The sequence below is a fragment of the Orycteropus afer genome, unplaced genomic scaffold (assembly GCF_000298275.1).
Source record: "Orycteropus afer afer isolate SDZICR_OR568_19922 unplaced genomic scaffold, OryAfe1.0 scaffold00038, whole genome shotgun sequence".
Taxonomy (NCBI): domain Eukaryota; kingdom Metazoa; phylum Chordata; class Mammalia; order Tubulidentata; family Orycteropodidae; genus Orycteropus; species Orycteropus afer.
The window spans coordinates 9232125-9247517 of record NW_006921625.1 but is presented as its reverse complement, the minus strand read 5'-3'; the positions used below and the strand labels follow the sequence as shown (position 1 = coordinate 9247517).

General features: G+C 45.9%; 1 protein-coding gene across 1 annotated transcript in view; it reads right to left on the bottom strand.

The window, feature by feature from the left end:
- Positions 1–15393, bottom strand: part of CPXM2 (carboxypeptidase X, M14 family member 2) — a 124687-nt gene that overhangs the window by 64027 nt on the left and 45267 nt on the right. The window contains exon 4 of the mRNA XM_007936810.2: positions 13429–13568. Coding sequence (XP_007935001.1) covers positions 13429–13568 — 140 coding nt within the window. The remainder of the gene's footprint in view (positions 1–13428; positions 13569–15393) is intronic.

Sequence of the window (15393 nt, the reverse complement as noted above, 5' to 3'; positions counted from 1 at the left end):
TGCATTGTAAATTTTGGTCAATGACATGAGACAAAGTATATGTGAACTGCTGTATGAAAAGTGAATTTACTCTGTAAATCTTCACCCAAATCCTAATTTAAAAAAAAATTTTTTTTGCTACAGATAATTCTTAAATGGTGGCAGCAGTATATTGACAGGAAACTGTCCCATATTCAAGCTGGATTCAGAAGAGGGCATGGAATAAGGAATATCATTGCTGATGTCAGATGGATCTTGGCTGAAAGCAAAGATTATCAGAAAGATGTTTAGCTGTGTTTTATTGACTATGCAAAGATATTTGACTATGTGGATCATAAAAAATTATGGATAATATTGCAAAGAATGGGAATTCAGAACACTTATTTATTCTCATGAGGAACTTGTACATACCAAGAGGAAATCATCTGAACAGAACAAGGGGATACTGCATGGTTGAAATCAGGAAAGATGTGTGTCAGGCTTGTATCCTTTCATTATACTTATTCAGTATGCATGCTAAGCACATAATCTGAGACGCTGGAGTATATGAAGACAGACATAGCATCAGGATTGGAGGAAGACTCATTAACAACCTGCAATATGCAGATGACACACTTTTCTTGCTGAAAGTGAAGAAGACTTGAAGCACTTACTGATCAAGATCAAAGACTCCAGCCTTCAGTATGGATCACACCTCAACATCGAGAAAATGAAAATCCTCACAATGGACCAATAAGCAGCATCACAATAGAGGGAGAAAAGGCTAAAGTTGTCAAGGATTTCATTTTACTTGGATGCACAATCAATATCCATGGAAGCAGCAGTCAAGAAATCAGATGACGTATTTCACTGGGCAAATCTCCTGCAAAAGATGTCATTTTGAAGACTAAGGTGCTTCTGATTCAAGGAATGGTATTTCAATTGCCCCATATGCATGTGAAAGCTGGACAACGAATAAGGAAGCCTGAAGAAGAACTGATGCATTGGAATTGTGGTGCTGGCAAAGATAAGTGCAAATACCAGGCACTGCCAGAAGTACAAACATATGTCTTACTTATTGAGAATAAATAAGTGTTCTGGAATTCCCATTCTTTGCAATGTTATCCATAATTTGTTATGATTCACACAGTCAAATATCTTTGCATAGTCAATAAAACACAGGTAAACATCTTTCTGATAATCTTTGCTTTCAGCGAAAAAGACAGTCAGAATGCTTCTTAGAAGTGAGAATGGCCAGACCTCATCTCACGTACTTTGGTCATGATGTCAGGATGATGCTCCATGATGTCCAGTCCCTGAGGAAGGGTAGCATGTGGGTAAAGAAGAGGCTCAGCAAAATAGAGGAAGACCCTTAATGAGGTGACTGCCACAGTGGCTGCAACAGTGGCTTTGCAACATAACAAAACCTGTGAGCATGGCACAGCACCGGGCAATGATTTGTTCGTTGTCACTATGAGTAGGAACTGACTTGACGGCACCTAACAACAACAGTAAGCCCACATCTGAATTTGTGAATGGTATTAGGTGTTGTCCACTCCACACACAAGTAGGGAAGCACTGTTAAACCCCTGCACAGTCAGAGAAAGGGAGAGTCCAGAAAGCTCTCCGAGTTTTAGGCCAGCTCTCTGTTGGAACCACGAGGTAGCTGGTATCTTACTCTTCAGTCAACCCCTCAACAGAGCTTCCTTCAGGCCGCTCAGCAAACTCTGACTCTTGCTGGGGCCGGATTATAACTTTGGGTGGCATCACTGTTCCTAAGGGCCTAAACTTGCCTTCAACAGTTTTTGGAAATAACATGAAAAAGAAGAGTCTTATCTTTGGTCTACAGTAAAAGTGGGCACACACAACTCAAGTACATGGGTGCATACTCTCATCTTTCCCCTCCAGCTCCCCCTTTCTCTCACTTAGAACTATGATCACATAGTAACAGGTTCTGCTGCATTCTCAGATCTGTCAGAAGTTAACTGCTGTGCAAAAATCAGCCCATTGATTTACTGGACTTCTCACTTCAGACTGGTTACCATGGCTTTTCAAGATGCAAACCAGAGGAAAGGGAAAGTTGTAAACTTAGAAATATCTATTTTCCATCACCTCCCATAAAAATGTCTCTGCAGGAAAGAGAGGAAAATATGTCACATTTGGGGCCAAGTCACAATAAATTTGGGAAAAGGGTGAGTTATGAAGCTGTGCTTCTAGTTAAGAAGGCCTACTGCAAGGGAAAAGAAGGCATTCCGAGGACCTCAATCTGAAGTCTTCACTTGAGAGCCCAGAAAAGGGACAGAAGAAAGGCCCATTTGAATTCTGAAGAATGGCGAGGAGAGGGTTGGCCCTGAGTTTGCTCAGTGATCATGTTTATGGGGTGTGAAGCAGCCTGGCAGGCACCCTGAACAACCAGAGCACTCTGAAGGTCATGGGTCAGGAAGCAGCCAGACTACGGCCTATGAACTTCCGGTATCCTGTAGGGTTTTCCTACAGCTACTGAAACCAACTGCAGCAAATACAATGACTCAATACATGGACTCCCACAGTTGTGCTGGTCAGAAGTGCAGGTGGCCATCACCACTGAATTAAACCATCCCCAGGGCTATGCTCCTTTCTGGAAGTACTGGAGAGATCCATTCCTTGGTTTTCCCAGCTTCTAGAGGCCATCTGCATTCCTTGCTTGCAGCCCCCTCCTCCGTCTTCAAAGCCAGCAATAGCTGGCCAAGTCCTTCTCAAGCTGTCACCTCTCTGGTTCTTTCTTCTGCCCCTCTTCCACTTCTAAGGACCAGTGATGACTGTTCTGGTTCCCTAGTGCCGCTCTGACAAGGATATACCACAAATGGGATGCTTGAACAAACAGGGGTTTATTCTCTTACAGTTTGGGAGGCTACAAGTCCGAGTTCAAAGTGCCAGGCTCTAGGGGCTGCGTGAAAGCCCCTCAACCTCATGGTTCAGTTCTGCCTCTTGCTCCTGGCCCACTGGAGCTAGAGGCTTTTCTTCACTCAGACAGCTGCTGAGACTGACAAGCTCAAGGCTTGTCAAGTAAAAAGACCCAGTCCCAATGTTACCAAACCACATGGCAGGCCATTAATTCAAATCCATTGTAAGTCCCAAGGTCAGCAGAGCATGGCAGGCTGCTGAACAACAACACAGCTATATGCAGGGTCCAAGCGTGCCATAAGCTAGAGACCATTCCCAAAGCTGCTTCTTATATACAGGAGGCAGACCACATACCCAAAGCAGCTACTCAGCTGCTTGTGGTAGATTCCACCATGGTGCTGATTGCCAGTCTCATCATGCGGAATAACTACCACCAGCTGCCCAGCCACTCAACCAGGCCCAGCCAAGATGACACACAAATTTAACCACCACAATGACATTGGACCCACATGGATACTCCAGGACAATCTCCCTATTTTAAAAGCAGTCCATTAAATCCATCTGCAACTTTCATGCCCTCTGCGTGTAACCTGTCAGATTCATAGGTCCCAGGGATTAGGACATCTTTTCTGGGGAAGGAAACAAAACCAAATCCACTGCCATCGGATCAATTACATCTCACAGCAACCCCCACTGGGTTTCCAAGGGTAGGGAGGGGGCATTAACCTGCCTGCCACAGGTCCTTCCTCCATTAAAAAAGAATTTTTTTTTTTAAAACTATACAACTACATTGGTATAAAGATGAATATGTTAATATTATCTATTAAAACATTTCCTTTTACATAAAAGTTTATTTTTCCTTATGACTTTAACAGAAATGGAAGACTTTCACCAGCCCCTAAAAGTCTTGTGGGGCCCCAGGCACACCCCGCTCCCTCTGCCAGTCGGATGCGTCGGCCCTGGGGCACGTATGCAGTACCCACCTGGCCACAGCCTCAGAAACACGCGGCTGAAGTACAAGCCCATGTGCACAGCTGGTGGAGGCATCTACACTGATCTGCACCCCACAGCCCAAGAGAAACCATGAGCAATGGGGGGGGCAGCGTGGAGTTGTAGAGTACAGCAAAATGGACATTACGAGGCAAAGCGGGTTACACCAGGTTACTTATGCTTTCCAAAGCTCAGTTTCCTCATCTGTACAATGGGGACAAGAAAGGTGTTACTGGGAATGATCAATGGGGGGGCACCACCCAAGGATGTAGGCAAAGTGCCTAGCAGAGCTGGGGTAAGACCCAACCTGCTCTGAGTTAAAGAAATTGCCTGCTCATCAAGTGTATTCCAACAAAATGCCAGGTGTCACAGGAGTAATTTACAAGGGTCAGACTCTTTACTTCTTAGGGCCAACCTGATTCAGTTCTGAAGTCCATCCTGGGTGCCCTGTGGAAGCTTTGGGACACTGGGGATCTGGGCCATGGCTCAGCTTTACTTCAAGGGGCTAGAGGGCTGAGAGTGTGGGGCAGAAGGGGGTGAGCTGGGCCACATCACAAACAAGAGCAGCTCCAATGTGTTGAGAATCTACCGTGTGTCCAGAACGTGCTTGGTGCTTTCCAAAGACTGCATCTCGCTGAAGATTCGCAACAAGCCTGGGAGCTTGCCACTCTTCTGTTTACAGCCCAGGCCACTGAGGCCTGAAGGGTGAACAGAACGTTCACAGCACCCACTCACTGCGCGCTGGTGGCAGCTGCCTCTGACTGGCACCTGAGACCACACAAAGAGAAGCAAGGGCCTGAGAGAGAGAGAGGAGTGTGGTCTGAGAGCTCCATGGGGCTGGAGAGAAGAGGGGTGGGAGAGGTGCAAAGAAAGCAGATTCCTAAGGAAACGGAGGTACTGAAGATCCTCACAGGATCTTCACTGTGGGCCCAGGACTCCCTCAAAGGCTTGACGTACATAACTCCTTCAATCCTCACCACAGCCCTGAAGGGTGGAGACTAGTATCACACCCAGTTTACAGATGAAGAAACTGGGGCACAGAAAGGCTGAGAAGCACACCCAAGGGCGTACCACTAGGTTGGACCAACATCTCGCAGTCTCACTCTGGGGTCCATGCGCTTACTCCCCAACACCGGGAGAGGTGTGTCATCCAAGAAGGAAGGACAGCAAAGGAAGTAAGGAGACATGCCTATGGGGCCCTGGTGCATTTCCTCTCCATGTTTACAGACTCGGGAGCCCCTGCTGGGTGGACCCTGGGCTGGTGAAGCCTGGCTGGCCTCTCAGAAGAGAGGGTCGGGACACGATCTGAACAGGTGTGAATGACAGGAGCTTCTGCAAGGAGATGGAGGGGCCAGTCCTGGAGAAACTGCCCTGTGCAGGGCACTGACCTGGTAGGAGAATTCAGAGGCAAACAAGCCAGGCCGCACCTGCTCCTGGGAGAACATCTCAGTGCAAGTACGAAGAAATAAATCAGTGCTCTGATGAAGCCACATGAGCACACGGAGTGCCAGGGGCACTTTGGAAGGGTGATCCAGGAAAGTCTCTGAATGGAGGAGAGTGAGCAGGAGGCATGGCAAGTGCAAAGGCCCTGCGGCAGGAGCATGCTGGGTGTATCCATGTAACAAGAAGGAGGCTCATGTGCTGGTAAGACAAGACGCAAAGGCAATGAGGTCAGCAGGCAGCCAGGCCACCCAGGCCCTCGTGGCTCAAGGGGTGGGAAATAGATGTGAGCTAACCTGGGGAGGGTGCCAGCCGTGAGCAGAGTCTCCCACCAGGACACAGGCGACAGAAAAGGTGGGGTGCTCTCAGCAGCCATCTAGATGCTTTCCCGGGGAATCACAGCCAAGGAACAAAGGCCCTTGAACAAAGGGTGGAAATGCCATCCTCAGAAGCAGCACTGAAGGCGTTTCCGTCTCAGACATTCACCCTCCTGGAGCTCATTCTTAGTCATCAGCACCCAGAAAACCAGTACATGCCATCACGCCACAAGTGAGAGCTTGATTTCATTTCAAGTCACTGTCCGGTATCATTGAACTTTAACACAAAACGAAGAAATAACTGCACACCTGGCCTTCTAGTTGAACTTGGAGATGTTTGCATGAAAAACCCTCCATTTCATGCCAAACTCAACAGTTCAAAACCTGACAGTTTTCAAAAGAGTTACATCTAACAACGGCAACTTCTTGCCTCCGTTTGTTCCTCTTCTCTTGCAGCCCCCACTGTCTCTTCAACTGTCCCTTTGTCTCCTCTCCTATAGTCCAGCTGGCCTCTGAGATTCCCCCAAGGAATCTGCCAGCCCGTAGCCTTGAGGCTCTCTGACTTCTGCTCCTCTCTGACCTTCAGTGCACTCCACCTGACCCAGATGTCCCTGAACCCCATCATCATCTCCCCTGCACCAATGCTGCTATTGTTGCCAGGTGCTGTCAAGTTGGCTCCGACTCATAGCATCCTCACGATCCTTGCTATGTCATCTCAGACACTGTGCCAATCCATCTTGTTGGAGATCTTCCCTTTTGTAGCTGACCCTTTACTTCACCAAGCATATCCTTCTCCGGGGAGTGGTCTTTTCTGGCGACATGACCAAAGCAGATGAGACGAAGTCTGGCCATTCTCACTTCTAGGAATAATGCGCCAATGGAGTCCTGAAATAGGCCACTATCCTCCCTGGGTGTCTTGGCTCTCTAGTGCTACTATACAGAAATACCACAAGTGGATGGCTTAACAAACAGGAATTTATTCTTTCACAGTTTAGGAGGAGGCTAGAAGTCCAAACTCAGAGTGCCAGCTCTAGGGGCTGAGTGAAGGCCCCTCAGCCTTGGGTTTCAGCTCTGCCTCCTCTTCCAGGCTCACTGGAGCCCGAGGCATCTCTTCACTCAGGCAGCTGATGACTGCTGAGACTGATGAACCCAAGGTCTGCAAGTAGAGGCACAGTCCTAAAATCAACAGCCAAGCAGCAGGCCACAGGTTCAAGCCCAGGAATAATTCCAAAACTGGCAGGCAACACAGCAGGCCACTGGACAATGACTCGGCCCAATGCAGGACCAAACACGTCAAAAAGCTAGAGGCCTTTCTCAAAACTCTTCTTTATATAATGGAAGCAGGCCACATCCCAAAGGCAGCTATGTAGCTGCTCACAGCAGATTCCACCATGGAGGTGATTACACTCATACCATGGGCAATAACCAAATCCAGCTGTCCAGCCACTCAAAACCACAGCCAGCCAAGTTGACACACAACTTTAACTACCACACTGGCCAAGCCTCCCTTGTATCTTGGACCCTTCACTCTTTGCCTTCATCTCTTCCATGGGCCCCTTGAACCTGCCCTGCACTGGTAAATGAACCTTCCATATTGTGTTTTTGCGTTTCAACTCCTTCCCTACCAGCTCTCATACCAACCGCACACCCCTTCATTCCTAATGCAGCCTGTGTTCTACCAGCACCTGCAACACCCTTGTCTCTTGTCATCCCTCCACTGCAACTGACCTATCATTTCCCAACTTGGATCAACTCTTACCATCCTCCAGTGCAGAAACCGTGGCTAGTGCCAAATGTGGCAGCCACAAATCTACGAGTTCCTGACCCCTGCTGAGCCCTCTCTGCCCTGGACAAAGATTTTTTACCTTCTTACATTTCCAATCCCCAAACTACCACATTCATTCTCTGCAGAGGACCCTGCCTTCTATTTCACTAAGAACACAAAACCCACCTCAATACTTCCCCCTTCCTATTATCTCAGGAGACCAGGAGATGCTCCTCCTTTCCAAAGTCAGTCCCTTTACCTGTGTCAGCGCCACACCTCATCACCACACCTGTGCCTCCTCGAGTACCTGCCCCATCAGCTGCTCCCATTCACTTCATAGCTAATGTTTCTCTCTCAGCTGGCTCTACCCCTCCAGCTACAGACACACTTGTCTCCTCAGGACAAAGGAGGGACTACGCCTTTCCTTGACCTTGTCCTGCTTTTGACTTTGGTGCTTCATCAGCTCCCTTCCATCACCAGCAGAATTCTCAGAGAAGCCCACACTCGGTATTCCTGCCAGGACTTCCCACTGTCACATGTAACACGAGCTTCCTAAGGCTCAAGGAAGAGTCGTGTTCATCTTTGTACTCTCAGGCCCAAAGCTGGGCTCACAGCCCATTCCTCTTCCTCCAATTAGCCCAACTACATTTAAAATTCAGCCAGCTGGGCAAACCTTCCTCAGCCATCACGTTACAAGGTCACTGATGGAGCTGCTGCTGCACTTTAAGGACAAATGTACAGACTCCCAAGAGGTAATGAGAATTGTTTTATTTATTAAACAATTAAAATTAAAAATGTTTGGTTATTTTAAATCGCCAGCATTTCTTCTGAGTAATTAGAAGCATCCATTTACCTCAAACAGGATAATTAACTTTTGGATCACCACATCAGTTATAATAACACTCATATACCTAATATACTTTCTGACATTAGGGAAATACAAGATTGGTTTTTATTAGTATACTAAATTTTCACTAAATTGCAATGCAGTGCGGAAGGATCATTTATACTGGTGAAAAATATATTCATTATCTTTAGAACAATTATGTTTTACTACTTTCAAATACTTGAAACATTAAAATTGGAATATCAGATTTTATCTTCAACTTCATGATGAATTAGTCATGGGCCTCAGCTAAAGCCTTACCACCTCTCTGCATCATCTACCTCATTTGCATGCCAGGTCTGAAAGCAGCTCTCCTTCCCCATTCCAGATCAGTGTGGACCCTGCTGAACTCTAATGGGTCTAATGCTGGATTCCTCCCCAAGACTGGAAGCTCCCTACAGGCACAGCCAGGAATTACTCCACTCTATAGCCCTAGTGTTTACTATCAAACACTCAATAAGCATCAGATAGGGGAACTGATGGACACATATAGACTAGTTAGCAGGGGGAGAGAGGGAGGACAGATGAACAGAAGCAGCACAGGGCATTTTAAGGGCAGTGAAACTATTCTGTGTGATATCGTCATGGTGGACATGTGACACGACGCATCTGTCAAAACTCAGAGCAGTGCAACACCAAGAGTGAGCCCTGCTGAACTGTGGACTTCAGGTAACAACAGTGGATCGATATTGGTTTACCAGTTGTGATAAAGTATCACACAAATGCAAGATGTTAATAATAGGAGATACTGCATGCCAGAGGGGCAGGGGTGGTGAAAAATCTCTGCTTTCTGAGTAATTTTCCCTATAAACCTAAAACTGTTCTTAAAGAATGCAATTTCTTAAAGAAAAAGAGCAAATCAGGAGTAAATAAGAGTATGGACATTCATTTAAAATACCAACTATACTGGACCTGTGGGCTGAGGACCATAGTCGCAGGGGACATCAAGCTCAACTGGCATAACATACTACACAAAACACTGTTCCACCTCCTACTTTGGCGAGTAGTGACTGGGATCTTAAAAGCTTGCAAGCAGCCATCTAGAAGCAACGATGGGTCTCTCCTCATCCAGAACAAAGAAGAATGAAGAAAAACCAAAGATTCATGGAAAAGATTAGTCCTGGTGACTGGTACGCCATGCGATCCACAGCCTATACGACTATGAGACCAGAAGAACTAGATGGTGCCCGGCTACCACTGTCAGCCACTCAGAGGAGGATCTATGTACGAGATCCTGGATAGAGAGGTAGAACAATGTGGAACAAAACTCAAAATCATTTGGGGGAAAAAAGAGGGGACCAGGTGTGCTAGTCTGATAGAGCTTGGTGGAACCATTGAGACTGTGGTCCCTAGCTGCCCTTCAGGTCTGGAATTGAACCCACACCTGTGGCTTCCAGCCAAACAAAAGACAGGCAGAGGAGCTGAACATTTACCTGAGGTAGATACACTCCTTGGAGAGAACAATCATGGGAGAAGGAAGGGCTATGTATGCACAGGGAAACAGCTCAGGGGGCAGGAGTGCTTGGAGGGATGGACACAGGGAAGAGGTAACTATCGGGAGGAAGTGGAAGGGGAGTTGCTGCATTGTGGGAAACTGTAGTTAATGTCATGAGACAAAGTGTATGTGAATTACTCTATGGAAAGTAAATTCGCTCTGTAAATTTTCACCCAAATCACAATCTAAATAAATAAATAAATAAAATACCAAGTATGAAAGTCCTATTGATGAAGTGTTCATTGTATTCGGAATGTGTATCTTTAACTCCAATCACTAGTAAAGTGCTTCCATATTCCAGCAACCACATGGAGGGCATCTATGAACAGCAACACACATTTGTTGTGTGCTGTGACACTGGAAGCTAGGCCACCGGTATCTCGAACACCAGCAGGGTGACTTCCGGACAAACCAGGAAGAAAGGTCCCGTTTCCAAAATGAGCCAGCGAAAGCGTATGGACCACCACAGAGCCCCGGCTGATGCAACGCTGAAACCGTGGGGTGGAAGGCCCCACACAACAGCTGCGACAAGGGACTCAAACAAGACCTTGAAGCTCATCACCTGGCAAATGCCATTCCGTTAAACAGAAGGTTGCCATGAGTTGCAGCCAACTCCACAGCAACAAGAAAAACAACAACATTTATTGTTAATATGTTTTCTGGTCCTCCAAGAAGAGATCCCAATGCTTTCAGCATTTTTTATGCCTCTGAGGAAACAAACAAAAAAGAGCTCAGACACCAGAAAGTATCCTTATCCATTTCCTCTTGAGCCCTTAGTGGAGACAATATTGTTCCACGAGGTGAGCCAAACCAAAACACATTAGATTTCTTTTCATTGTCCCTGAAGAATAATTTGTTTTGAAACACATTTAGACTGAAAAAGAACTGACCCTTAAATGTAATAATATCCCTTCCTTCCATCTTAGCTGCTCTTGTTCCAGGCTATGCCAAGGAATGCTACTGTTCAAATGCAATTTCTTGCTCACCCATAACCCTCTAATGCTTCTAGTTGGAAGGGAATGTGAGCCCATTCCCACCTCTCCTCTTGCTTCCTAATCCAATAATCACTGGACACCACCCTGGGCCCCTGATAAACGTGGTCGGGCAGAAAGGTGATGCCCAAGCCTGAAGGTACAATCTCTGCTATTGTCCCAGCAGACAACCTCAAACCCCCTCAGTCAGGCCTTCTTTCCAATTTTTGGTTTCCCTCGAGCAACCCAACTTTTCTTTCCAGCATTCCTGCCCTTCAGTACTTAAGCAGTGAAAGCAATCGTCACGGTGTTAAGTGATGGTACCGACCACCCCAGAGCAGAAATCAACCTATGTGAACATGTCCAGAAGTGCTTCTGAAAAGCAGAGGGACAAAATATGATCCACAAAACAGCACCAATACACATCTGAAAGGTTGTCAAAATGCAGCTTATCCTCGCTTGGGGATTTAGTTGAAGGAGATAATTCACATGAAGAAAAAAGATGTGAAAATATGTTTTTGCAATATGATATGGGATAGAAGATTGGTATGGTACTAGGGGTATGACCAAGGAAGTGACAGTCTGTTCAAAACGATCCTTATGAACTTTGAGAAACAGCATGGAAAACGTTGCAGATGTATTTTTAGAGTTAACATAACATACAATTGCATATGTAACATGATTGCAAATGTAAAAATAAACCTATCTGCATAAGGGCAGTGGAATTATGGATCCTGTTTTAAAAGGTTCTTAGATGTTATAATATCGTCATCACAATAAATAAAATTCAGAGGAAAACAAGAGATGTTGAGTCACTGGCTGACAACTGCCACTACGTAATAAGCCTCCGTAACAGTGACAGCGTCAGGCAGTTAAATGTTGGCCCAGAGGCTAGATTCACTTTCTGTCCCAGTTTATTAATTCTGACCTTTCCAGAAATTAAATTAATCTAACTAGCAAATTACAGTCATATTTTCACAACTGCCAGTGGGTAAAGAGTAAAGATTGAGAGACATGAAGAACTAGAATTCCAGAGGGTGGTATAGACGTGAGGTGGGGCAGGCACCAGGGCTCTTAGCCAATCAGCATAGCAGTCATCGCCTAGCATAGAAGAGCTGGGTCACTTGTGCTGTTGGCCTTCTCAACGGAGAAGACATCAGAGGAATTTCCAGTTTCCAGGTGATGTGCAGAAAGTGCCCAAGACCCTGCTGTCCTCAGGCCCTACCTAGCCCCTAATCTCTTCAAGGCTGCTGTCCACATGGCCGGAACTACATGGAGAGCCCAGAAATGCAGCCCTGGGCAGGGCTAGAGAGTTTCAGGGACAATAGCCCACCTCTCTTAGGATTGTCATTAAATCATGCTTATTACTGACCCTAATCTGACTGTTAGGAGCTCTGGTAGCATAGTGCCTAAGGCACTTGACTGCTCACCAGAAGGCTGGAAGGCTGGCAGTTCAAACCGCCCAGCCACTCCTCGGAAGGAAGGTTGGGCAATCCTACTTCCATAGTGATACTGCCTCGGAAACCCAAGGAGGGGTCGCTATGAGTCGGGGCCGACTTTACGGCAAACAACAACAACAACAACAACAACAATATGACCGTTAACCAGAAGGCTAGTGGTTCAAACCCACCAGCCACTCCCTGGAAGGAAGGTTGGGCAATCTACTTCTGTAGTGATATCGCCTTGGAAACCCAAGGAGGGATCACTATGAGTCAGACCTGACTCGATGGCAGCAGGGTTTTTTGTTTGTTTGTTTGTTTGTTTTTATTACTGACCCAGCCCTGACCAACCTCTGTTCTAAGAAATGGGCTTCTGCAGACTGGGTTATCCCTCACTTTGGCTCCCCTTCTCAAGGGTACCTGGCTAGGGTTTCAGTCCTTCTTCAGAGTCTGGGAGATTCCTATTTTATAGCCCAGGACTATGGCTTGGGCCCTGTTCCTTGCCAAAATCCTTGCCTAGTGCTCACTGCTTGTCCACACTTCATCCTCTCTGGCTATGTCAATCCACCAGTCAGGACACCTACTCTCTCACCAAAAAGTATGGAGCCAAGATGGCAGCATTTGCTTACATTGCGTTGTTCTGACTGCTTTTCTGTTTATTCTGTTTAACCTGCCTAGTGGATCCTTTTTCTGGTTAATACAGGAGTAGGGTGTTCTTCCAATATATGAACCTGCCAAGTGAGACCTGTGTCTACAGCAAGCCCAATCTCATGCCCACATTCCAGTTTTCTCCCTTCTATTACCTATTAAGGAAGACCAAAGAAGAGTTGATGCCTTTGAGTTGTGGTGTTGGCAAAGAATACTGAAAATACCATGCACTGTCAGAGAACGAACAAATCTGTCCTGGATGGAGGGCAGCTGGAATGCTCTGTAGAAGCAAGAATGGCCAGACTTTGGTCATATTCTCAGAAAGGACCAGTCCCTGGAGAAGGATATCATGCTTGGTAAAGTAGAGGGTCAGTGAAAAGGGGAAGACCTTCAATGAGATGGGTTGACACACTGGCTGCAATGATGAGTTCAAGCACAGCAAGGATTGTGTGGATGGCGCAAGACCTGGCAGTGCTTTGTTCTGTTGTATGTAGGTAACCATGAGTCAGAGCTGACTGGAACGCACCAAACAGCAACACTGCCTATTACCAGACACTTCTCTGCAACTTTAAAAACCCCTGGAACCATAGACCAAAGACACAGGGTCTAGTAAAGCACACATCCAACCATGCTTACAGCCACAGCGAGTTCCTTCCTTGCGTGATGACACCAGTGAATTTGGTCAGCCGCCTGGCATCCACTTCAATCCACTGATGAAGGTCGTTCCTTCCTGCGCACCATGCCCCATCATAAAAGTCATTTTCATTTATACCTGCCTGGAAAGAAGAGAAGGGAGTTCTTCAGAAAGACTCTGAATTGAAGAAAATTAAGACAAATATTTTCATGAGACTGAAAGGGAGGGAGGGTAGGTGAAGAGATCAAGGGTGACAATTAAAAAAATAATCCATTGTGCCCTCAATACCTTATTCTAAATCATAAAAAGGAAGTTGAAATATTGGAAATACTTCAGTATGATGTGTCTTCTTCTTGCCCAGTGTGAAAGATGAAATTTAATGAGCTCTCCTATTACTCATTCATCCACAGACATATATTAAGTGTCTCCTACAGACCAGCCCACACAAGCCAGGTGCTGAGATAGTAGGTGAATTGTTCTCTCGCAGAACGTCAGCATCCAGGCAGGAAGACAGACGTGAACACAATGAATTAGAACATAACTGGGCACGTGCTGTTTCAGGGGCATGAGCCAACTGCTTTGGGAGTATTTAAGGACAGCTCAACTAACTTGGTCTAACTTTGGGAAGAGTATGGACACAAAGCCCCAAGGCAGGGGTGGGTGGGTGGTATTTGAGCTGGGTGTGGAAGGGTAAGTTAATGAATATTTATTCATTAGGTTTTAATGATTCTTATGATCTGAACTTTTTTTTTTTTAAATCTGCATTTAGGTGACATTCTGGAAGCTTCTCTATTTTATCTCCATTTGAAGAGAGAATTCCCTGACCTCAGAACAAGCTATGAAGGCAGGTGAACTTTCCTGGTTCACAAAGACCGTCTCTGCACTAACCTCACTTTTCTCTGTCTATTTCACAAGGCTAGAATGCAATGAGAAGAAGTCTGAATGTTATGCTGAAGATAAAAATGATGGGCCAATATACTTTCCCTACCTCTGAGCATTTTCAGTTCAAGTTTTGGGCTCAGCCTTACTTTTAACAGGCAACATGGATGCAAAATTCTAAGTCCAGATACAGGGGATGGCCAACTTGGCCAAGGGTTCTAGAATGGAGCTCAACTGATCACTGTGCCAGCTGCTATCACCCTTGTGCATGGCCCTACCATAGTGTGCACCAAACCCATTCCTGAAACAATCCTGAAAGAACTCTGAGAGCAAGTGCTAGAATACCAACACCACACAGTCTTCTAAAGACACAACCACCTCTACTGAAGGTGGACAATAAAGCCTGTCTAAGATGCAAGCTCTTGATTAGCCAGCAACTCGGTGTCTGGACAGCATGAGTGGTGTATGCTGGAAGTGCTGCAGGGTACCGTCTAGAATCATAAATGAAGTATTAATTTTGTGAGTGTATGTCACCAATCCTTAACTGCTCCTCAGTGTTTGTCTAATTCTTAAAAGTGATACTAACTCTCTATTAAGCATAACGGCTCATTTCCCAACTCTGCCACATAGTAAGATGATCCCTATCATCTGAAATGGGTACAGTTTGAAAGCTATAATTACTCAATCACTCTCTTTCTTCATTTGAAGGCAGTTACCCTCCTAATGATAGAGACCTGCAACTTATTCATGGCCTATGATATTCTTCTTTCAAAAAACCTTAGTGCACTTAGGTTCTGCTGCAGTTCCTCTTTTCTCATAAACTGTGTACAAGACTGGTGTTTAACACAGTTGCATTGATTTAGTAAAACTAGCATTCACTGTGTCTGTTACACTCCAAGTAACAGGCTAGGCCATAGGACTGTGCCAGTGGGAAACAGGAATCCCTGTCCTCTTGGAGCTGAGAGTTGGGCTGATGGGCTGATGGGCTGAGTTCTGCATATGGGACTGTGTCGTGGCATCTTTTTATTTTAACAGCCTCATTAACATGTAATCCACATGCCATACAAGTCATCCATTTAAAGTATACC